This window comes from Simochromis diagramma, unplaced genomic scaffold (assembly GCF_900408965.1).
Source record: "Simochromis diagramma unplaced genomic scaffold, fSimDia1.1 OVJJ01000669.1, whole genome shotgun sequence".
NCBI classification, from domain to species: domain Eukaryota; kingdom Metazoa; phylum Chordata; class Actinopteri; order Cichliformes; family Cichlidae; genus Simochromis; species Simochromis diagramma.
The window spans coordinates 458716-482270 of record NW_024387458.1 but is presented as its reverse complement, the minus strand read 5'-3'; the positions used below and the strand labels follow the sequence as shown (position 1 = coordinate 482270).

The following is a 23555-nucleotide window of genomic DNA, read 5'->3' as shown; positions in this document are numbered from 1 at the left end:
CATGAACACGCACAGCTGTGGGTTCCAGCTGCCCCCCTCTCCCTGTTAATGCCCTACCTGCCCCCCCGGCAACACTTTGCTAGACCCGCCCCTGCACAGTTACCAGCTGTCAGCTGCTTAGAAAAGGATCCTGGTGTTATTTGTCTCTCAGAAACAGTTCATAACTTCAACTCATCCATGTCACCTAAAAGGTAAACCTGTTTCTCCATCACAGCTCTGATGATCCAGTAAGGACATCTCCTGGTTTCATCTTCATGTTTCCCTCTCACCACATATCCAAACCGACATCATGACCAGCAGCTTTACAGCTGTGGCTCCAGCAAACATCAGCTGATACTGGAAATTAATATTAAATAAATTCTAACAACAGCTGATCAAGCTTAAACATGCTGCTGTTGTTTAGCCCGACATCCGCTGGTTTCCTCTTTCTGGCGCAAAGTGGGAGATAAACAAACAAGAGAGACGATCAGCTGATCATTGATCAGTTTCATGATTGAAGTAGCAACAGGAGAGGGAGGAGAAGAGGCACGGTTGGCAGCTACTAACTAACCTTATGAATAAAATAAAGTTCACTATCAGTAACATCATAGCACCACCCAGCTGTATAGAAACTCCGTCATGCTAGCTAGTAGCAGTACGAGTTATTGTAACTGACTGTAAAAAGTCAGCACAACAAAAATAAACTAAACTTGGTTTATATCTGACCCAGATAGACTGCAGCTCATAACTTCTTACCTGGAGTTCAGTTCACCGCCTCGGGTCTCTGCTCCTCCTGCCTCCCCTTCCCCTCATCCACCTGCTGGCCTCTGTGGAAGCTCCGCCACAGCCACCACCAAACAACTGAGTTATTTTTACACATCTGCCAGCATCTGGACAATCCACCACCTTTAATACCGTTGCAAAAAAAAAAAAAAAATCATCGGCCCATAAAAACGAAAAATCACCATCGGTCATTTGCCCGCTATGCCTGATGGCCAGTCCCGCTATGGCGTGCCAGCTGTGGCATGCGTGCCCAGGGTTGCCAGGGTGTAAAGGATAAGGAACACGTCAACAGTCGGTTGCCCCCCGGTGAGCACGAGGTGACGCTGGGACGGAAAATCCTGAAATCACCAGCAGAACCAGAAACTGTCAAATGTTTTACTAAATCATTGCACAGTATCAAAATGTCTGTGGTGGTTCTCCGTCATCCAGGACACAGGCGGGCCCTGTGGCGTACAGGTGAGAATAGGAACCAGAGAAGCTGCAGAAGCAGCATGATGTTAGGAAACAGTGATGAGTGAATGTCTGCAGGATAACTGAGCTTCACCTGATGTTTGTGTTTGATGCCAGCTGTTGTTCTCCTAACATCTAATGTGACGGCTGAATGTGTCTCTTCAGATCCAACAGTGTTTGTCATCAGACTGCTGCTCCTGCTGCTGCTCCTGCTGCTCTTCATCGCTGCCGTCTGTTTCAGCCATAAGGTACCGTGCACACGTCTGCTGATCAGAGGACGCTCTGGAACGAAGCTCTCGGCCCGTTTGAAGAGAGCGGCGACTCGCTGACTCACACCTGTGTGCTGCTGTGTCTCTGCAGGTCACCGGGAGGCAGGAGCCCCGCCCACAGGAGGACCCAGAGCTGGATGGTTAAAGCTGGCAGTGTCCAGAAAAGCAGGCAGCTCAGCAGCGCCTCCACATGGTGGAGGAAGTGTTTGCATCCTTCACCACCGTGTGAACATGAACTGCAACCACAGTATCACTTATACTTTTGCTTATGCTGTGTCATGACTGTCATGATGGTTGTGATTATTAGTTTTGTATTCATATTATATTGTTAAGAACAAACAGTTTAACATTTGATGGTATCGGGCACGTCGGGCACGTGTGAGCTGGTGTTGGGGCTGGACACAGGTGAACTAAACCTTTTAAGCTGGAGCTCACCACAGGACACTGTGCTCATTAAGTTCATTCTCAGTATGACAGCAAAGACGTTCCCCTGGAGCTGTCCGATCCATCCACCAAACATGGTCCCACTTTCTGCTCGCTACTTCAGCATGCATGTTTGATCACAGTGCTTTGTCTGTAGGTTACATATTAATGTCATTTTTACTTGTCCATACAAGAGCTAGGAGTCATAAAGATGGTGTCCTCCATCAGCATCTCACAGCACGCTGTGCAAAGCTTTTGCAGCATCAGCCTCAATAAAACATTTCCAGCTGGAAGGTTTCCTGAGAGATACTCTGCAGTAACCATCTCCTCATGAGCTCGGTGTGAGGTGACCCTTCTCCAGGTACTCCCTGGTGTTCTGGTTACGCTCATCAGCAAAAAGCTGAATAAATCCATCTTTGCACACGGGCCTGGTCGTACAGTTGGAGCATACACAGTTTGCTCGGTGATCATTACTAGACAACTCCTCACAGTCAGATCCAAACAGTGTGGGATCAGCCCGACAGAACAAAAGGCAGAAACAGCCAAAGGTTGGAGAAGTATCCAAGTATAATGTTAACTCTGCTTTAACCTTGCAAATATGCAAGTGAAACTTATGAGACAGTAAGTTGATGGATGTGGGCGTTACTCTGATCAGCTGTTTGGGCTGAGTTTCAACGTTTACTTCCTGCAGGTATGCACAAGTAGCACCCGCTGTGCTTTAAACCTACTGAAGCAGAGTAAGGATAAACCAGCACAAACTGTTTGTGCGTCATCACCATCGTGTCTGTTAGCTAATCATCCACCTGCTGTAATCTGGTTTTTAGTTTGTTTTCTCCATAGTTCAGTTTCAGTTGGTCTCCAGGTTAGCTTTACCGTTTATTCACTGGGAGCTGCAGAGCTCAGAGAGGGAACTGCTGACGGCAGCTGTGATGAGCTTCTCTTCTCAAACAAATGCATCTGATACAAACAGTGTATATTAAGAAAATCTTTATTAGAAGCGTCCAGTATGAAACCACAGATTAAAAACAAATTAACCTGAAGACAAAATGAGAACATTACAGCAGCTGGATTTCACAGGTTCAAACGTTTCAGTCGGTCTGTGCAAAAAAAAGCTCAAACTCCCTTTTAAACGATTCTGCTCGAGCGGGAACGTCGCCTGCTTTTCCAGGAGACCGTAAACGCGTCACTGTGGATCGGCGCCGTTTTCAGGACCGTTCATGTGCTGCATCAACATGGCAGCTCGTCCACGGGTCGCCCTGTGAGAACGCCTGAGCTCAGAGTACAGACGCTCGAGGGACCAATAAAAGACAAAACAGCAAAGCCAACAGGACGTCAAACAAAAACACTGAGAGAGAAATATTAACTATTGACAGAAATGACACACTGTTGTTTTTCCACAGGAAACACTCTGATCACTTCCAGATGGAAATGTCTGTGGCGAGTGGCGAGGGCAGGAGGCGAGTCTGAACCAGAGCTACGATGTCCTCTGCGCTGCCTCCACCCCGCTCGCAAGTCTAATAGTTCGACTGTATGAGCGCGCTCAGACGTCGCTGGGCGTCCCGTGTACCCTGAAGCGGTACATGCAGGTGTACTCCTCGTGACCCCAGTTAGATAAAACCTGGACCTCGATGATCTGAAAGGCTTCGCCGTTCTCCTCCTGACGGGACAAAACAGAGACGGGAAAAGGCAGCGACATCGCATGTTTGAGAACTTCAGGCAACAGAAACTCGTTTTCTGCCTCGAAGGAGAAAAAACGTTAAATTTGGATCAATAACTCTGCTCATCTCAGCAGCCGCTCTGCAAAACTAACCCCCAACCTGCCTGTGATCATTTGTGGTTTTTTCCATTGATGGGGCGAGTGTCCAGATTTAGATCTGTGAGGTCATATTTTGCAGTCATGTGACCATGAGTCATGTGACAGCCTCGCCGTCTCGTTCGTGCGGTTTTAAAAACAAGAAAAACATTTAAAGAGACAAAGTGAAGCAGCTGGTATCTGACAGGCTTCTGTCGGCCTCTGAGGCCGAGTGTTAACGACTGTGACAGACTGGCTCGCCAACATTAAGGAAGGCTAAAACCACAAGCCCCGCCCCACGACTCACTGAAACAGCAAATGTCTGGAGAGCGTCTCCATCCTGGTCGTAGGTGTAGGTGCCGAGCAGCTTGCCTCGCTCCCGGCTCTCGTTAGCCAGACCCTGAAAGAGCGTTCAGGTTACACAGAGACTACAGAGCAGCGGGTTTATGAACGCACGCCATCGCTCTCTTACGTAGACGGCGAAGTCTCGGGGGGCGCTGTGCAGCGTCCCGCTCGGGGCCAGGGCTTTGGGGATGTGCTCGAGGGTGAAGGCCGAGGGCAGGACCCTCATGGAGAGCCGGATCACCAGGAAGCCCGTGGAGCCTCTGAAGGCCCAGCAGTTCCCCGGGTGGACGTCGGGCTGCAGCAGAGAGCACAGATCAGGTGATTTCTGATTCATCAGTCTGAGCAAAAACATCTGGAGGAGCGCTGAGAGGAGGACAAAGTCCTATCACAGAGTCAAAGACGAGAAAGAGGAGGGGCTTCATATCATAACCACATGACTGTACGGGTGAGTTACCTGGATCACAGCTCGGGGAGACTGAGAGAAATACCAGAGCGGGACTCCGAACAGGCTGAGCAGCGCCGCCTTCGTCTCGTACGTCTCCGAGCAGCGAGTGCTCAGGATGCTGCCCCCTGCGGGACGAGCACAGAAACCACACTGGGTAAACCATTACAGCAGGTTCATGACATCACAGACGTCGCTGTTGGATTCTGACCTCCAGACTCCAGAGCGTAGTCCGCCAGGCCGGTTCGATCCTCAGAAAACAGCCGCAGAGCGTCCTTCACCGCCGCACGGACATCCTGAGGACACGAGGGAGGCGTGAGTGGCGATTATTACAGCGTGAATAACTCAGAAAGTTAGACAGGTTTATCAAACTCATCCTCAGGTGGTAAATTTAGGCCCGCCTCTGACCGCGCCTCCTCACCTCCTGGGTGACCGTGGCCCCGACGCCCTCGGCAGCATGCAGGACAGGCTCTCTGACAGTCTCCTCGCCGCGCCGCTGCTCCAGCTGCAGGCTGACGTTCTGTAGGATGCTGAGCTCCAGAGAGGCCAGCGCCGCCTGCAGGTCCGTCTCGCTCACATAGCGCTCAGAGAGCCACCGGAGGAGCGACTCTGGGAGGGCGGCGGCGTCTCCGCCCGCTGTCAGCTGGTTGCTGAAGAGCAGCGCCCGAACTTCCTCTCGCACCTGAGCAGAGACCTGCCCCAAAATCTACAGAAAAAGGACAGTCAGAACAGGAAACTGGTCCTTCACATTAAAAGCAACCATTCAGTGAGGCTTTTATTGTGAAGGAGACCGTTAAAATGAGTGTCTCACCGCCTGCTGGATTGTGGCGAGCTGTTGGCAGCTGTCCTGACATCTGGACAGAAGCTCGACGTCCCGCCTGACGTCCCCCAGAGCCGCCTCCAACCGAACCACCTCCGCTAGCAAGGCATCATGGGACTGCCGGTCAACACTGGAGGAGGAAAAAGACACGACAGCCACGAAGGAGTCGCACCAGCATCAGCAGCTGCTTCTCTTTGGTCCAGATAAACCTACTGAAGAAGGTGATGATGACGAAGGTTACCTGACAGCAGCAGGAAGCGTGGTCGGCGAGGGCGAGAGGAGAGATCCAGCAGCTTCACGTCTCCACTGAACCTCCTGCAGTTTAAGTGAAGCAGTTTTATTTCTGAAGCTTTTACAGGTGAAACACCAGGCTCGTCTCAGGTCATGTGACTCACCTTCGTTTTGGCCACCAGTTTCTGCAGCTGCAGCTCGAGCTGATCCAGACGAGACGTCTGCGTCTGCTGCTGCAACAAATCCTGCCGGCGAACCTGCAAACACGAGACAGAGGTTTCAGTAACGTGCAGTTCCTCCGGCGTCCAGCGGGGGCCCCGGTGAGTCCGTGTTAAACGTTCACAGCGCGATACAGAAACTGTTCTGGTCTCTGGATAATGGCCTCCATCACATCTGCATTTTATAACCGTTTAAATTGTAGTAAGGGTTATAGTTTGTATCATTAGGGGCGTGGCCTATTTGACTGACAGGTGGATGGTGCTACTGCTGTGTGCTAGCTTCAGCTCAGCTAACTGCAGTGTCGGTGCTGCAGACCCTCACCTCCTCCCTCTGCCACCTCTCCTCGTCCAGCTGTTTCCTGAGCTCGGACAGCTGCTGGTCCAGCAGAGCGCTCAGCGACGCCTCCACGCCGTCGCGCTGAGCAGACGAGAGCTGCTGCAGGCCGGTGTAGAGCCGGAGCAGCTCTCTGTGTCTCTGCTCCGCCCGCCGTCCTCCGGCCTCCACGCGCTCCCACAGCACCATCAGACTCTGCTCCAGACGAATGAGCCGCTCAGCATCTTCTGCCGCCGCCCCCACTTCCTGTAACAACCACATTCGTAAACTTCCAGGATGCATGTTAGTTTATCCTAACCTGTCGCCGGCCTCAGGCACGTGTTTTGTTGCAGTTTTTGTTTTTTCCATGAACATGCGTCACTCCAGGGCCGCCACAAACGACGTAAAACTACAGCTTATTGCACCAGCAGCATCTGCTCTCATATAACTATCATTAGCTTACAGCTGGAAGTGTTTATCTTTAGTTAGCACATACCTTAAAGACAAGATGATAGTTTATTACATTTTAATGAAATTTGCAGATTGTTTCGGTGGAGTTTAATAAACTAACCGAGTAAATTCTGGAGCATCTCACACTTCTGATGATCAGCTGTCTGCTTGACGTTTATTCAGCTGTGTAAAAACTTTGATCTCAGCCAAACCGATTTACTCAGGAACAAATAAAATACTGAAAAAAGTCAAACAACAACATTTTAAGTTATCTAAGTGACTCATATATCATGTTTAACCTGAGTAGTGAAAGACGGCGGTGGGTTTAAAAACGATTTGCCGGGAGTCCGGTGTTCTCACGGCTCTAATGAGCCTAGCCCCCGGCTAGCTATCGAGCTAGTGGGTAACAGACGTCTCCGAAAACGTCGGAGCGCTTTTGAAAATATGCGGTGTCTTGATAAACTGAGCAGATATTTGAGGTTTACACAGCTACATTCTCGCCTGAAAATATGTTAAACGTTTATTTTGTGACCCAGAAAGAATAATAAGAGTAATATTAAAACTAACTAGCTGCCGCCATTGTTGGAAACTGAGCTGGGCCGCGCTATGAATTCTGGGATAGGTTGGGGCACGAAGTATACACCCGACCCATCCTTCAAATCTGGGGAAATGAAGGGCGCATTTTTCGGAGTCTTCGAATTTGGACCGTCTTCGTCGTGCCGCTGTAACGTAATCGGCCTACACATGCGGCCACAGGAGGATGCGGTTCCTGAATTCGGACACAGCTGCTTCTACTTGTTTAACGGCAGCTGGCATCCCTGTTTCAGTCCGTTATTACACCCTTAAATCCTACTACGTATTAATGAGTCTTTTGGGATCTTACAAAGCTTCAAACGACGCTTCGACTATTAAATTAGTTGTTGACGATTTTGATAGTCGACTAATCGCGGCAGCCCTACGTAACTCCTGTAAATCAAAAAGCGACTGCTTTTCAGTGACATTATGGTAACGCCTGAGAAGATGAAGGTTGGTTGAGAGAGAGTGACGGCGCTCTACAGAAGCACAGCGCTGGTTTTTTCCCTTCGACTGCACAAACAAACCACCAAACGTAAACCTCATCTGCTGCCGGCTGAAAGCCTCGAGGTCATACCTCCTCTCCTGCTGCCGTTTCCGATGGTGGAGGTTTGCTGTGAAGCAGCCCCGCCTCCTTTGACTCATCTACGTCGCCCTCTCCTGATTGGCTCTCAGAGGACAGGAAGCTGTTAGAGGACAGAGCGGGGACGTTGGAGACCGCTGGCCTCCACTCTGTGATGTTAACAGCTGGAAGCAGCAATTGTAAAACAGCTGGACCAAACCAGCGCAGACCTGAGGAGGGAGGAGTCCAGTTACAGCACTTCCTGAAAGTCAGCTGTGATCATGTGACTGCTGTGTTTCCTGTCTGGAGAATCGTCCACGTTTGCTGTTAAACGGTGATTTAAGATCATTGAAGTCAATGAACTCACCGAACAGGAGAAACAGCAGAGAAAGAACCACCAGGAGGACAGGAAACCTGCGGAGACGTCAGCCATGGTTTAATCACCTTCCTTCCAGTGTTTAAGCTTAAATGTATTTGAGCGGTCGAACAGGTCTGATGAAGCAGATTTACTCCAGAATGAGAAAACCTAATGAATCAGCTCAAACTTGCCAGCTCAGCGGTGTGTTTGTGGTCATGTGACGCCACCGTGTGTCGAGCCACCTGAAGGCGTCGCCTGCTGTCCGACCTGCAGACACAGAATGATAAAGCCAATCAGAACACAGATTCAGATGGATGGGAGGGGCAAGGGAGGGATTTTTATTCACCAACTATCTCACACACACACACACACACACACACACACACGACTTTCCAAACCCACAGAGCAGCTAAGCAACAAACAGCTGGGGGTCGGGTCAGGGAGCAAAGACGCTACAAATCAAACGCACACATGGCGGCGTTAACCTGCAGAGTGTGCGGCGGTCCACGAAGCAGAACCAGCTTTCCTGCTCAGAGGCCCGAGGGCCCGAGCCGCTCTCTGAGTGAAGTCAAAGAGAACCGAAGCTGCAGGAGGAGAGGAGGAAGGTCAGTCAGCACGGCGGGAAGCAGCTGCAGACGCTCTCGGGCCACGCCCATTTTGGCCAAAGTCAGTCTGGTTTTTAAGGCCTGACCAAACCAAACGCTCTGGTGAGCTCAGCCCTTAAAAACGGAACGTGCGGACGCGCCTGTGACCAGAAATGGGCAGTAACGCGTTACTTGTAACGCGTTACTGTAATCTGATTACTTTTTCAAGTAACAAGTAATGTAAGGGATTACTATTGCAAAAACAGTAATTAGATTACCGTTACTTTCCCGTAGGAACGCTGCGTTACTGCGTTACTAAAACCGTGATTTTTTGCGAGAATGTCTCATGACAGTGACGTAAGCGAGTGCGACGTTCGTGACAACAGCTGTGTGCAGATCAACAATGGATCATATATCGAGTGCAGAGAGAGTATGAGCGTGCAGCGTTTAAAGCGTGGAAGTACTGACCTTACTTTGAGTTTGATTCCATAAAAAGTGACAAAAACATTAGTGTCCGCTGTGCGTGGGAAGAAAACTTCTTTTTACAGCGAAAAAAACCCCTAAACTTCCAAACAAGCACCGAGTAGCTACGACGTAATGGGAAACTCACAGAGAAACTCGCGGATTCTTCCACTGACCGCGGCACACCTGCACCAGGGTAAACCTCCGCCTGCCCCACTCCTGCTTTACAGGTGAAAATAGAGCAACAGGACCGCTGAGTCTTTGACTTTATTTATTTTCTGCTGTGTTTTACTTGCATCTATTTGAAAGACTGAGTGTAAACACAAAAAATATTTTATTTTATGTAGCTGGAATGTGCAGAAAATAGGTTTAAATATTAAACTAATTTCTTCCAGTCAGAGAATGTTGCAGATAATTAAATTTTTGCTTGATGCATAAAGTTAAAAGATTAAAACTGATAAAACAAGTTTTAAAAAGAGACTTTTCCATTTGATTACATTTTGTATGATGGATTATGCAGAAAAAGTAGAACTGGGCTGAAAGATCTATCGCTTTATCACCTACTCAGGTTGTAAATCGTGTTTTTAAAAAGTAACTAAGTAACTAAGTAATTAATTACTTTTGAAAATAAATAATCAGTAAAGTAACGGGATTACTTTTTTGGGGAAGTAATCAGTAATTAGTTACTGATTACTTTTTTCAAGTAACTTGACCAACACTGCCTGTGACTCAGCAGCACGTCCGCACAGCGCTGCGCTCGCACGCCGTTATTACCGGTTGCTTCCGTCATGGTTTCTTCAACGCAGATCGATTCAAACGTTATGTAACACGAACAAATCTGGAAAAATGTTGAGTTCGACTTTTACAGCAACGGAAATGACCGAGTCATTAATAAACGTAAACATCTGATATCAGAGTTCATGACGTTTTCAATGCAGAGAATTCAAGTTTAGTTCATCACAAAAACATAAACGCTCACAATTTCCCTATAAAACACTTTGTTTTAATTAGTCAAATGGCAGAGACGAGGAAAACAACAAAAAAATAAAATAATTAAAAGAATCATCAAGTGACACCCATCTTTTATATACAGTCTGTTAACATCACTAAGTTTTGAGCCAATCACCCTGCTGCTCAGTCCGATTGGTTGTCACGGCAACACAAAGTCAAATCTACTCAGGAGGGCGTTTACTCTGTTTACATAAGATTCAAATTTAAACCGTCACAGCTTCCTGTTCATGCTGGTGTGTGTGTGTGTGTGTGTGTGTGTGTGTGTGTGTGTGTGTGTGTGTGTGTGTGTGTGTGTGTGTGTGTGTGTGTGTGTGTGTGTCTTTGAAGTCACAGGATGTATAACGGGTCAGATAAATTGTTTTGCAGCATCTTTACGACTCGTATTTCCGCTGCGCGCTTACACAAGCTGCTCAGAGACACTCAAAGACAGAAGAGACTGACAGCGCTGCCGTTTGTATCACAGGCCAACACCATCTTCACACACACGGGGAATCGCTTTGTGGCCTCACGCTGCGACTGAACACATGCGACTCAGAGCGGACGTGAGTAAAAACGATCTGCACGGCCTGCAGCGCAGACTGCCGGAGCGGGTATTGAACCTGTGAAAAGAGCAGCGCTCCACGTGAACCCCAACAAACAGGAAACCAGGGAGGACCACGAGGACGAAGAAGACGTGACCGCATCCATCGGCGAAGGCCGTCTGTCCTTACAGTCGTTACCTGTAGGTGTCAGCAGAGCGTTTAACCGACAGAAAACACAGGAGTCACAACAGGAAACATCTACACAGGAACCATGTGACCGCTGCTCCAAACAGGAAGCTCCGAGTTTGGCTGTGGAGCCTCGAGGTTTACGGAGAACACCTGAGTGTGCACATGGCGACCTCCGCATCAGGTGATCACTGTGACCCTTCAGTCACACCCCGGCTGTTCCCAACACGCTGCTGCAGCAAAGCCGCTCTGAGCCGGCGCCACGAACACAGTTTCAACATTAGTGTTAAAGCACCGCCCACTTCAGAGGCAGCGTTTGTGCAGCAGTGGAGTTTTCTGGTGAGACTCCACCTGCTGCCTGCACAGAGACTGCAACCAGCAGGTGGAGACGATGCATTTACAGACAGAGTCGGCTTGAAAGGAAATCTGCACCCTGCTGTGATTCGGTGCTTTATAAATAAAGTTCAATTCAATCTTTTCTCTCCTAAACATCATCACACACCAAGTATCCATGACTGCTGCCTGCACACGCCACACCCTCCATTCAGCTTCTGATTCCTGCCATGCACATCATCACATACAAGTCCAACATGAAATACTGTGTGTGTGTGTGTGTGTGTGTGTGTGTGTGTGTGTGTGTGTGTGTGTGTGTGTGTGTGTGTGTGTGTGTGTGTGTATCAGCATCGTGAACGAGTGAACAGCAGGCTGATTAAACCCTCTGAGGTGTGTGTGCTGCTCACACAGAGATCCGCTGGGCTGTAGCTCCCTCTGGCTGGACTCCGTCAGGCTCATGGCTCCCCCGCGGCCGGGTCGAACTGAAACAGAGGAAACAGAGTCAGGACTCACCGAGAGCGGCAGATCACCACCGTCCACCTCCGAGCCGAGGCCTGAATGTTCGCTGCAAGCAGCCGGAGGGCAGATTTGCATTTTGCCAGGGAAACAGCCAAAGTGAAGAGGTGCAGCCCATTTGTTTATTTGGAAAGAAGCACAGCGACTGCAGGTCCAGAGATCCAGAGCACGCTCTGGTCTCGTGAGGAGTCAGGGATGTTTAGCGAGGAGGCGTCAGGTGACTAAAAATAAATGCAAATAAACCCTTTGAGGTCTAATGACCACAGAAGAGACACGTGAGGGTGGAGCTCCTCCTCCGTGTTTAATGAAGCCTGCCTGTGCTTCTTCCTCCTGAAGATCCAAACATAAGGCCGTTGGCAGACATCTTTGATCTCGGGCTACTTTGGCAGATTCTCTTTTAAGAAGTTCTAAAAGGTGATCTTAGTCAACCCTCGGGGTCATGTAGGCGGAGCTAACACAGTTAAGTGAAGGGTGAGAAAGGTCAAAGGTACTGAAGCTTGAAGGACAGAGTTCACACCACCTCCTCATAAGAGCACCACTTTAGGTAACGCAATGCTGCCTCTGCAGGCAAAGGTGGGTGTGGGTCATTCACAGGGAGCTGAGGGATTCTGGGAGTTCCTGCTAACCACTCAAACGGGCTCTTCTGATCACAGAGGCGATTTTGGGTGCTTTCATTGGACGGCGGGCCCGCTCGGGTGAAGCAGATGTGTTTTACACCAGTGTGTGAAGAAGAAAGGTGCACAGGTAAATTCCACCACCTGCTGTAAACAGACAGTCAGTACCTCTGTGTCCATTATCGGGCTGTATGTTGACCTTTAACCCCCGACACACCTGCCAGGTGTGCGTCAGCGCAGACACGCAGCAGGCGGCGGCTCTCCTGATACGCAGCCAACACGAGTCGAGCCACAGCTGCAGCACATCTGGAAGAGCCAAACCACAACGAGTCAACGAGCGGCGCCTTCACCCCGACACCTGCGAGCGAGCTCGCCGCACACAAACATGCCAGCAGAGCCCCAGAACAGGAAGTGACGCTCAGCTGATTCCTAAATCCAGGAAACAAACCACAGCTTCATGAAAGTGGAAGCCTGCACGAGCCCCGCCCCCCAGCACCTGCCCAGGTGCCTCAGAGCAATCAGTCTCTGCTCGGGCTCGTTTCCCCCCCAGCTGATAAGTGACCGTCAGCTGCTCCACCTGCTGAAGGTGAAGCAGAGCGAGCGGCAGGTCAAAGACGGCTCATCAGCCATCCAATCACAGCTTCACTGTGTCAATGAGTAATTATAGTGAGAACTGTGACGTCTACAGAAAAGACTGCGCTGAGGCTCAAAACCTTTAAATGGCAGATAATTCAGTGACACCATAATCAGAATTAAGCCTCAAATATCCGTCACTGCACGTGAAACCACGTCACACTGCAGAAACACACGTGAGTGTTTCTCGTCCCCCTCCAGGGTCACATGGTGGTGGGTAATGTTGTAGTTCACAGGCTGACCTGATGGTGGCAGCAAATCTTCTGCATATAAACGAACCCTCAACTTCATCAGTCTGATTCACATTCACCGCTTATGTTCATCACTAACCCACTAATCAGATCAAAGTCCTCAGCTACTCCAACCTCCTGGAAGGCGTCAGCAGCAGAGAGGAGCTGATGGAGCTGATGGAGGCTCTAAAGCATTACGTTTGTGCAGAACCAGAACCAAACTGGACACACTGGTAGCAGCAGACGGCGCCCTGTCCTGATAAAGCATGTGCTGCAGAGAGCAGTGACTGTGGTAAACCTGTGCTGGCTGTGTGGTTTCATCTGTAACAACACTGATCACAGAGTGACAGGAACAGAAACTCGGCAGGTGTTGCTTCGTCTTAATTCTGGAGATTTGAAATGTTTCAGGAATGATGGGAAAAGATTTTTACTACAGATCGATTTGTTTTTGTTACTCTGAATACCAGAACCTTTTTGCTGTCGTATTATAATCTCGTTACAGACAAAAAAAAGGGAAAAAGTCTGATGTGGTCATTTCCACAGTAAAGACAGTCACGTGCGTCTGCCTCACCCGTCCTCCTCCTGCGGCTTCTGTCTCTGTAGTAAATGGTAGAAGGTTCTGGTTCCTCGGACTCTGAGGCTCGCGGCACCATTAGTGTTGAGGAGGTGTCTGTGGTGTATTTGGAGGAAGAGGAGCCGGCCTCTTTCTCACCCAGCGGCGGCTCAGATTTCAGAGCGCTGCAGTCTTTACAGAAAACCCTGCTGGCCTGGCCCGGGTGTTTGCTGCAGAGGGTGTCTAGACCAATCAGAGTGCTGTTCAGTGCGACGCTGCTCTGCTCCGCGATGATGGTGCTTTCTGCAGACAGACACAAGGACATGATGAAACTGACTCATCGTGTCCCCTTATCAAAGCCTTTACGAGTCAGGCGCAGGCGGGCGGGGGCGCAGGCGGGCGGGGGCGCAGGCGGGCGGGGGCGCAGGCGGGCGGGGGCGCAGGCTCACCTTTGGAATCAGAGTCGTGGTCCAAACCTGAGGAGGAAGATCAAGGTTAAACTAGAGTCGGTCCGTTCAACAAGGCGAGCCTTGTGCTCACAGATGCTCCAAACTCAACATAGCAGGCTAACGAGTCCAAAACTGAACCCAGATCATTTCCTTCGACTGAAAACATCAGACCAAAGTAATCAAAGTAAGAATATTGAATCTGTGGATCTGATGACCTGTGCTGTTGCCATGGAAAAGCACTACACAAAGCGCTCTGTAAACAGAGATCATTATAAATCTATGAGCAGGCTTCGTACCCCAGAACGCATCGACCTGCGTTTGCTCCTGGATGGAGGACTCGTTCTGCAGGGAGGAGAGCAGGGAGGCGTCGGACGCCACGCTGTGGAGGCTGCTGTTGTGGAGTGCCATGACGGTAGGTTTATGTGGCGCATCGAGGAGCGACTCTGAGCAGGAGACTGAGTGCTGCTGGGAACGACGGGACCTCAGCGACCTGCAGAAGGAGGCAGGAGGTGAAGGAGGAGCAGACCTGAACAGAACGCACCTTCAGCAGACGTCCACACCGACCTGCTGCTCCTCCAGTCGCCTCCTCCCGCACTAAAGGAAGCGCTGCCACGGGGAAGACTGCGGTCCAGCAGGCCTTCATCGAGCCGCAGGCTGCGTCTCGACATGACCCTCGCCCGAAGGAAGGAGGTGACCTGCTGCTCCTTCTCAGAGTCCGACGACGAGTAGGTGGAGCTGAGGAGACAGGCGTGGAAGATGAGGGAGCAGGAACAGGAAGAGGCGTGTTCCTTCATGGAAACAAAGTCTGAAAATGTTGCCAATTTAAACAAGCTGATCAAATAAAGCTGAAAACCATTTTAACAGAATATAGTAAGAAACATATTTACATCATGGATAAAAGAATTAGATGCAAAGTAAGCTTTTAAAATGTACAAGGACATAATGAGAAAACACTGAAACTTGACAGGAGGAACGTTTTTCCTTTAAATATGAAAAAAAACTGTTAAAACATAAAGAGGAAAGAATCTGATTAAAAGTCTACAATTAAAAAACAAACTTCTGTAAAATTATACAGACTGTTTGTTTACATCGGTGATGATGTATGAATCTGATCCACACACACACACACACACACACACACACACACACACACACACACACACACCCCAAAGAAAACTGTACAACACTTCCCAGATATGATTCTAACAGGTTTCTCCAGCAGGTTTTAATTTTATAATAAGAGTCTCACTAAGTCAGCCATAAAATGCAGATTAATAAAATTAAAAACGTTAAAGTTCCCAGCATGTACGGAGGAATGTTATTAGTATTCCGAGCCGCATTTCCTGTGATATGGAGGCAGATCGATGGAGGTCTGGGGTCGTGTTAACCAGACGAACGGCGAGCTGCAGATACTCGTTTCCTTCATTAAACTCTGGATTAAAAGCAGCTTCAGCTTAATGATTAAACTCGAGTGTCCTGAAAGACTTAACCTGCAGACACGCTGCAGCAACGCAGCAGGAACACAGAAAACGCTCCTTCCTGAAATACTGAACACGAACACACACACACACACACACACACACACACACACACACACTAAATCCCTGCAACCTTATCAGACACCTGACCTACATACAACAGCGCAGAGAAAGAAGCCGAGCATACACACAGGTCAGTCCAGCCCCAGCTCTGCAGGTCCTCGTCACTCATGGTGGCCGGCAGAGCCGCCAACAACGCTGCCACAAACACACAAATCACACCAACTCTAACACACACACACACACACACACACAGATCCAGCCAGCAGCTGAAGTTCACCTTTAACCTGCTTACACTTCCTGTCTGTGGGTCAGTCAGCTGCTCTCACACACACCTCTATCTCTGTGAGGACACTGATATTTTTATTGAATTAAATAAAGTCAGATATTTCCCGCCACATGTTCGCACGCTCGGGTGTTCACAGGTGTTCAGCCTGCTGTTCCTCTTCCCCCCAAATAACCAGGATGTTACTTCAAAACTAAGAAAGAAATTCTTTATGTGGTCAAACTGGGTGCTGGAGTCCAGAAGTCAGCCAATCAGAAGAGAGTGGGTTTAGAAACGGGGACATTATTTCACCGTAGAGCCCCACCCACCTACCACTCAAACCTTCTGTTTGAGAGGAGCTGCCAATTAGAAGAAAGCTGTCTCAAATCAAATGAGGAGCTGCACAGAGAGCGAGGACGAGACAAAGGAGGATCATCCATTACCTCCAGCTACCACCTCAGACTCAGTTACCCAGCAGCCCTCACCTTCAGGTAAACGCCGACTTCCTGCCGAGCTGTCAGGTGGCGCTGCAATGCTCCCCCTTCACCTGTTGAGAGCGCCCTCACCTGAGAGGCTGATGGGAAAATAAGATCGCGTGTTTTAGGTGATTATCAACTGCACAGCGGGGTGAAACACGTAAACACACAACCCAACATTTTTATTCTTGTGTCTTTATTGTTCCTTCCATCACCATAGTTACTCTACTTACATATAATCGCCCTTCTACACCCGCGCGCGCGTGTCCGCTCTGTTTGTTTGCAATTGAGCCCACGTGTACAGTCTTTTAACTGCAAGCTGTCAGCTTCCAACCAATCCGCGGTCAGCTCACGTAAATGATGTTGTGCGTGGCCAGTAAAATCCCACAGTGGGCGGACCCCCGCGAAAAACGAACCGTGGCTCTGCTAACGTCAGCGTTAGCGCTCACAGAAAATAACAGTAGAAAAAGAAAAGTTAATCAGGACGGTACAGAGAGGAAAAACGCTGTGCTCACCCGCAGCGGGGGGCAGATAGGGAGAGACGTCGGCCACAAGCTGCCACTAGCTGTTAGCAGCTAGCGAGCGTCAGATAGTGCTGGCGGAGACAGTTAAATGGTGTTCCCGTTATAAACCCGCCGGTTAGCAGCGTAGCGATGAAAGCAGACTCCGTGAGCTCCTCTCAGGGGATCACATTCACACTAACAACAGGCAGGAGACTAACACTAGCCGTTTACAGTGGGGGCATTTTATAGCGCCAGCGGTGATTTACGCCCCCCTGTGGCCGGAGGTGCGACACGCTCTATGAAAAAGATTATATATTGATTTGAGATGGTTCACTCCGAGTTCAACGTATAGAGACATTTTCATTAAAATATTGTTTTATTGCAGTGAGTTAACGTTTGAAAACAGAAAAAACAAATTTTCCAAAGAACATCACATTAACAGATGATTTCGCCTGTTATCATTTGTTAACGGAACTACTTTAAAATAACTTTGAGGATATTCAACTTTTTTCAGAAACATCCGAGTTCGACCCTGTACCTGCTGTCACATTCACGGTGTTAAAGTGGTGGCGGGAACGTGAAACATGGCCTGAATCTCAGTTAACGAGGTCAGTCCGTGCTGGAGTAATCTGAGTACTCCCTGCGTCTGCTCCGACCGTTTTGGGGGGGGGGGGGTTGCCTCTTGGCCGCGTGGACTTTAACTGGCGGGGATTTCCTTATATGGTCACGGGAGCGGGCTCCGCCTCCTCCTCCTTGCGCTCGGACTCGGGAAGTTTTCCAGCTCCGTGTGCAGGAGCGGGACTCGGACCAGGATGTCTCCCAAGAAATGCATCTTCGGCTGCGAGGGGAAGCTGAACCTGTTCGCGCTGCCCAAAGAGGAGCGGATCCGGCAGCAGTGGATCCAGTACCTGTTCTCAGACCAGCGGCCGCCCAAAGCCACTGTGTACGTCTGCTCGCGCCACTTCTCCGAGGACTCGTTCGTCAACAAAGCCCAGTATGACGCCGGCTTCTCGGCCAGGCTGTTGTTGAAGGACGGGGCGCTGCCGTTCATCCACGGGGACGTAGAGGAGTCCAAAGCGGCGGCGGTGAGTTTCAGTCTAGCCCGGGGATCTCCGCGGCGAGTAGCTACCGAGTCCCGGATCACCGGGAAACGGACAGTAGAAACGGTTTAAATCCACCGGCGGGATCAAAAAACAACAAAAATGGCTAACGGTCTCAGTTAACGTGTAAAAAAACAAAAGAAAAAAATAATAATAATAAAGACCGAATTTATCAGAAAAACACTGGAAAAGCCTGAAAATAACGACATAAACGGCTAAACCGTGACCGTCTGTGGAGGTTCAAACATGCCAAAAACTAATAATAAGAATAAGACCGTTACTCCGTAAATAAGGTTGTATTGTTAAAGAGTCGTTAAAAACCAATAAATATTATTATTGTGCTATGATTGTATTGGCCATATTTGTCAATACTCTGATAACTGGTGTAAACCAAACCTATGAGTGTCATTACATTCTTTCATAAAAGCGACACCTTATAAGTGTCAGTAAATCAGCGCTAGCTTAGCTTTACTTTTTTCTTTTTAAAAACCAGAATAAATTTTAAAAATACTCCCAACATCTGATCTGATCAGCAGTTAGCATATGGAGCACCAAAACGGCCAAAATAACCGAAATGACTCAATGTTTTTTCCAAAAACCTTTTAATTATTTTAATATTTAGAGTTGATAAGTAAGTAAAAGTTTATTTATATAGCACTTTTCACAGACATGTCACCAACTGCTTCACAAGAAAGGTAACAAAACGTAGTGCAGTGATGGTATCATAATATTGCGCACAATCATTGCTGGACATCAGTACAGTGCTGTTAGAGCCTGACCGATACTTTCACTGTATCGATAATTTGGCTGTTTATCGATATAGCACTATCAGCATTTATGACAAAGTCACACCTGCAGGGTGAGGCGTTCTGAGCATTCGTCTGTCAGCTGCTTCAGAAACGCCTCGGTTGGGTCTGAGTGACATCATCAGGCACGAAAATCTCCTCAGCCTGCTGAACACGGACGCGGTAAAGAAGAGCAGGTAAAGCTGTTCTGAGCCTCGGTATGAGCAGTGAAAGGATCGGAGAAGAGGAAAAATGATGGAAGAGCAAAAGGTGGATGTCCTGCTCTCTGCTGATGTTTTAAACATGCTGGGGAATGATGGAAGTCCTCGCTATTTGTTTGAAATGAATCTGCTGCACCTGCTTTTGTTTGCAGAGGTTAAACCTGTCAGGTGAAGGTGAGCGTGCAGCGGCTCGCCTGCTGTCCGTTACCTGTACCTGTGCCCCGCAGAGCTCCTGGGACCTCCTGCAGTCTGGGGGAAAGTCTCAATTTTAATACGTTGGAATCATGTCAGCAGTTACACATTTGAAATCTGCGATGAAGCCGATTAATGTAAAAATAAACGGTTGAAAATAATGGTAACATTAATATTTTTTTTGTTTACATTACTTTAATGTATTCTGCTTCTGCTTGAGGGAAACAACAACATTCTAATTATAAAAAACAGAAACATTAACTGAGCTGTTTTAAAGATTTTCAGCTCCTCGTGGCGCCTCTGAACCGTTAGCCACAAAGTTCATAAATGTGGACGACAGCCAAAACTGTTTAATGCACCGTCATCAACATGGCCGACGTGGACCAGTGTCTCTGATCTTTCCGCTTTGACTCCTTTATATTTTTAAAATTAAAGTCTACAGTTTTAATCGAATATCCCATGAATAATTATGGAGTCATTTACTTATTTTGGCACCTTGGGTCCTCCGTAGTGCATTACATATCATTTGGCCTCTCTCCTGTGAGCAGAGTCCGGTGCTGCTGCCCCTCACTCGCTTCAGAAACACCGCCTGTCAGACCGACCCTGAACCCAAGGTCTCCGTGGCGACGCAGTTCTGTCACTACATGGTGTCGGTGGGCACGCAGACGTCCTACTCCCCATCTACGAGGTGCGCCGCCACTCAGCTGTCCTACAACACGCTGAAGCAGCACGTGAGAAGCAAAGGTGGGTATGAGTGCCACACACTGTAAGTAAAAGATGGCCACATACTAACTGCTGGCCCCTGCTGGTTGGTGGAGGAACTGCAGGTTTTGGACTGAAATTCAGAAACAGTTTCTGGCGGTGATGAAGAGGAAGCTTTGTTCAGTTTTAAAGAGTGTAAAAGCTGTTTTGTGCGTTTCAGCCACACAGGCCTCGGTGTTGCACTGTAACGTGGGAACGGTGACCACCCAATCAGAGACGGGGATTCAGCCGGGTGTCAGACCAGCGAAGAGACCACGTCTGGAAATGATGGAAGAAGAGGAGGGGGAGGAGCCAGAGGAGGAAGCAGAGCTCCCCGAAGCATCCGACCAGTACGACCCCATCTGCGAGCCGTATGAGCCGGACGAGTCTTCGAGCGAGCCGCCCGACAGTCGGTAAGGTGCCGGCGCCTCCCGCAGGTTCCTGTCTGTCTGTGCAGCAAACGTCTGACCTCCTGTTCTCCACCCACACAGCGAGGCGGAGGCCACGCCCTCCCACTACAACGACCCCAAATACATCGTGTTTGAGAGCTGCCTCAGAGACCTCTTCCTCACCTGCCCCGTGTGCGGGTTGAGCTGCGAGGTGTGGCGGCGGCGGATGGGCACCTTCGTCTCCTTCAGCCAGCTGTGCCCCAGCTGTGACTACAGCAGGAAGTGGGAGAGCCAGCCGGTGGCGGGAAGCACGCCGCTAGGAAACCTGCAGATGTCTGCGGCCATTTATTTCACCGGAGGCTCATTCAGTCACATGGAGAAGGTAACCTTGACCTTTGACCCGAGCACACGTGACGGTAAAACTCTGACGTCACTGTCCGAGTGTGCGCACGTGCAGACGTCCTCCATGACGGCGCGTGTCTGCTGTGCGTCACCTGCAGGTGTGCAGAGCCATGAACCTCCAGGTGTTCCAGTCCGACACCTTCAGGAGGCACGCCCGCATGTTCCTCGAGCCCGCCATCAACCACAAGTGGAAGCGGGACCAGCAGGTGCTGATGGAGCGCCTGAGGGGCGAGGGCAGCGTGGCGGTGGGAGGGCGGATGAGGGCGGACCTGCTGGGTGAGCAAACGCCATCATTAGTGTCTTGTTTTTGTCACCTTGTGGTTACTTTGGCCTGATGATGTCATTTCCTCTGACAGGACACTGCGGGAAGCTGGGCAGCTACACCCTGATGCACCTGAACAGCAGCAGCGTCATCGACATCCAGCTCATTCAGGTAAGGCTCGCTCTGTGCCAACAGGAAGTAAGAGCTGATCACGTGACTGTTTATGGTTATCCTCTCAGAGCGCCGGGGTCAGCGGCAGCTCGCACGTGGAGACGGAGGCTCTGCGGCGAGGCCTCGATCTCCTCCAGGTCAACCGCCTGAGCGTGGACCACATCGTGACCGACCGCCACGCGCGCGTGCAGAAATACCTGAGGAAGCGAAACGTCCGCCATTACTATAACATCCAGCACTTGGAGAAGGGTCGGTACGGCGTGGTCACGTGACGATAAGTCGTCAGACACACGCTAACATGTTTTTCTCCGCAGGTTTGTCCAGGAAGCTGAAGAAGCTGGCGAAGAGTAAAGAGTGCCTGCTGGTGCGGCGGTGGCTGCCCAGCATCAGGAACCACGTCTACTGGAGCGCCACGACCTCCACGTCCGCGCCCGAGAAGGTGGCGAAGTGGAAATCCCTCGTGAACCACATCCAGAACGTCCACACTCACGACGACCCGCTGTTCCCGACGTGCGCGCATCCTAACCGCGTGTCCATGGATCCCAGCAAGTGGTTCCAGCCAGGTGAGTGTCAGCCAATCAGAGCCAGTCACACCTGTGCATGTGGACCTCACCTGCTCGGGGCGAAGATGGCCTCTGCCTCAGGTGGAGAGTCTGGGCTTTAAAGGCGCCCACGAATAGAATGTATGATTATTAAACCCGCCAGTCATTGGCTGACAGGTGAAGCCGCTCACCTGGCTAACCAGCCTGTGACATCACAGCGGCGGTGTCCACAATAACGCGGGCAGTCAGACTCTGATGTAGTGTGACTCATCTCAGCTCCAGAGACGCAGAGAGAAGACGAATAAATTAACCCTCTGTAAACAGTGACCTTTGACCTCTTGCACGTAATGATGTCATAAACCTCTGGTCAAGTCATGTGACTGCTGGCCTTTCAAATGTGTCCAGCAGGGTGTGACGTCCACTCTCAGCGCTCAGATGAGTCATCCCTGCTGACATCACAGAGAGGACGCCCCTGATATAGTCAGCTTAGACACAAGCTCCACCCACTCGCTGTTAAGAGCCTCGGCTGAGGGGGAGGGGCGTTAAAAGGGCAATTAACAAACTGTTTTATTATTTGATTTATTGTGATGGGCGTGGCTTAACTCTTTGCTGCTTTGCTATTGGCTGACTGTTTACCTGTGGGTGTGTCTGTGCTCACCTGTGTGGCTGCAGATTCGGTGGCTCTGCACAAGCTGAAGAAGCTCCTGCTCAACAAGCGAATTCTCGCCGATGTCGGGAAACTGAGTCACGACCACCAGGCGTCCACGCTGGAACGCTTCCACTGGCTTGTGCGCCGCTTCGCGCCGAAGAACGTCGCTTTCCCGTTCGTCGGCGTGCTCTGCAGGTAAACGCTGCTGCTTCAGCTCTGATGTCACAGCTTCAAACACCTGTGTGACAGTGGGTCTTGTTTCCAGGCTGTACCTGGCCGCCATGCATTTCAACGAGGACGCAGAGAGACACAAAGACAGGAGTTCAGAGGTCACCGCCGAGCCTCAGCAGAGCGAGCCCAAACCCAGTGAGTGCAGCTCACACACACACACACAGAGGAGAGGCTGAACTCTCCAACTTTATTGACACCAGTGTGGTTTACAGTGACCTCCATGTCTTCCAGAATATGTGAGCGAGCTGATGAAGCTCCTGTTTGAAGACGTTTTTAAGGAGCCTTCGACCTACGTGGACGAACTCAAACGGATCCCCGTCCCCGACGACCTGAGGCCCGTCTGAGGACACGGAGCAGGAAGGAGGAAACTGCTCTAACGTATCCACGCCGACTGTTACTGAGGGAACCGCCTTCACCACGGCATGAGTCCACTGAAGAGCATTTAAATACATGTTTGTGTTTTCTCTGACCACGCTGTTATTTATCTGTAAATAAAGCACTTCTTATTTACCTGGTCTCTGCTCGTCTGTGTGGGAACACGCTGGAACACAGTGGGACAGGAAGTGGCAGCAAGTTTGATTCAGCTTTTTTTCTTCTAATCAGGTTTTGGCTGCAAAATGTTTTTAACATTTAAAGTATCTGCAGCGACGCTTTCAGTGCGGAAGTCATCCAAACCTACCTTTCAAAATAAAATACAATCTTTTTAAAGACTAATAATATAAATCTAATAGCTATTATTGTTATTATTTATATTATAAGAATGAATAATAAAATAATTATTTAATTAAAGTGTTTTGTTTTGTAAAATATGTAGAACCTTAAACCAAAATTAAATTATATTATGATCATAGAATCATTTTACTTTTCTCTGATTTTCGTTCAAGTTTTTTTTTTTTTTACTTTTTATAAATTTCCATGTAAATTGATTCAGTTTTATTTATTTTAACGTAATATATTTGAAGTTGATTTTAAAGCGTTTTTCTTCGGA

At 49.4% G+C, this 23555-nt stretch overlaps 2 protein-coding genes and 1 long non-coding RNA gene across 7 annotated transcripts; 2 read left to right on the top strand and 1 right to left on the bottom strand.

Annotated features, from left to right (window-relative positions):
* Window positions 1–1356: 1356 nt before the first annotated feature.
* On the top strand, window positions 1357–3015 carry LOC120722937. Its single transcript, XR_005693639.1, has 2 exons — window positions 1357–1460; window positions 1573–3015. It is a non-coding gene; the product is annotated as an uncharacterized LOC120722937 (long non-coding RNA).
* LOC120722884 (SUN domain-containing protein 1-like) lies at window positions 2875–17198 on the bottom strand. Of its 4 annotated transcripts, XM_040014041.1 has the most exons (22): window positions 16895–17198; window positions 14665–14905; window positions 14397–14590; window positions 14101–14127; window positions 13670–13954; window positions 12404–12541; window positions 11513–11587; window positions 10665–10784; window positions 8494–8592; window positions 8200–8275; window positions 8018–8064; window positions 7666–7880; window positions 6075–6332; window positions 5699–5791; window positions 5545–5618; window positions 5295–5433; window positions 4905–5189; window positions 4695–4779; window positions 4496–4611; window positions 4169–4336; window positions 4004–4096; window positions 2875–3561 (listed from the first exon to the last, which is right to left on the bottom strand). In XM_040014041.1, the coding sequence occupies exons 2-22, from the start codon at window positions 14892–14894 to the stop codon at window positions 3445–3447; spliced, it is 2934 nt and encodes a 977-aa protein (XP_039869975.1). In that variant the 5' UTR covers window positions 14895–14905; window positions 16895–17198; the 3' UTR covers window positions 2875–3444. The 4 variants fall into 4 exon arrangements, with proteins under 4 accessions (XP_039869975.1, XP_039869976.1, XP_039869977.1 ...); XM_040014042.1 differs by lacking the exons at window positions 8494–8592; window positions 16895–17198; XM_040014043.1 differs by lacking the exons at window positions 8494–8592; window positions 10665–10784; window positions 16895–17198.
* A 228-nt stretch (window positions 17199–17426) lies between these two features.
* On the top strand, window positions 17427–23077 carry LOC120722893. 2 transcript variants are annotated; one of them, XM_040014068.1, is made up of 11 exons: window positions 17427–17967; window positions 19729–19924; window positions 20103–20334; window positions 20413–20692; window positions 20811–20988; window positions 21069–21145; window positions 21214–21394; window positions 21460–21708; window positions 22360–22531; window positions 22602–22702; window positions 22799–23077. In XM_040014068.1, exons 1-11 carry the CDS (start codon window positions 17695–17697, stop codon window positions 22909–22911), a joined length of 2052 nt encoding a protein of 683 aa, XP_039870002.1. In that variant the 5' UTR covers window positions 17427–17694; the 3' UTR covers window positions 22912–23077. The 2 variants fall into 2 exon arrangements, with proteins under 2 accessions (XP_039870002.1, XP_039870003.1); XM_040014069.1 differs by having other exon boundaries at window positions 17575–17967; window positions 22586–22702.
* Window positions 23078–23555: the final 478 nt, after the last annotated feature.

Excerpts from the sequence above, each read along its gene's own strand:
- LOC120722884 (XM_040014041.1), bottom strand. The coding sequence starts at position 14,894 with ATGAAGGAACACGCCTCTTCCTGTTCCTGCTCCCTCATCTTCCACGCC. Across the intron at positions 8,065-8,199 it reads ACAAACACACCGCTGAGCTG|GTTTCCTGTCCTCCTGGTGG; the intron begins GCAAGTTTGAGC and ends ACGTCTCCGCAG. Across the intron at positions 5,434-5,544 it reads ACGCTTCCTGCTGCTGTCAG|TGTTGACCGGCAGTCCCATG; the intron begins GTAACCTTCGTC and ends TTCCTCCTCCAG.
- LOC120722893 (XM_040014068.1), top strand. The coding sequence starts at position 17,695 with ATGTCTCCCAAGAAATGCATCTTCGGCTGCGAGGGGAAGCTGAACCTG. Across the intron at positions 17,968-19,728 it reads AGGAGTCCAAAGCGGCGGCG|AGTCCGGTGCTGCTGCCCCT; the intron begins GTGAGTTTCAGT and ends TCCTGTGAGCAG. Across the intron at positions 22,532-22,601 it reads TTCGTCGGCGTGCTCTGCAG|GCTGTACCTGGCCGCCATGC; the intron begins GTAAACGCTGCT and ends TCTTGTTTCCAG.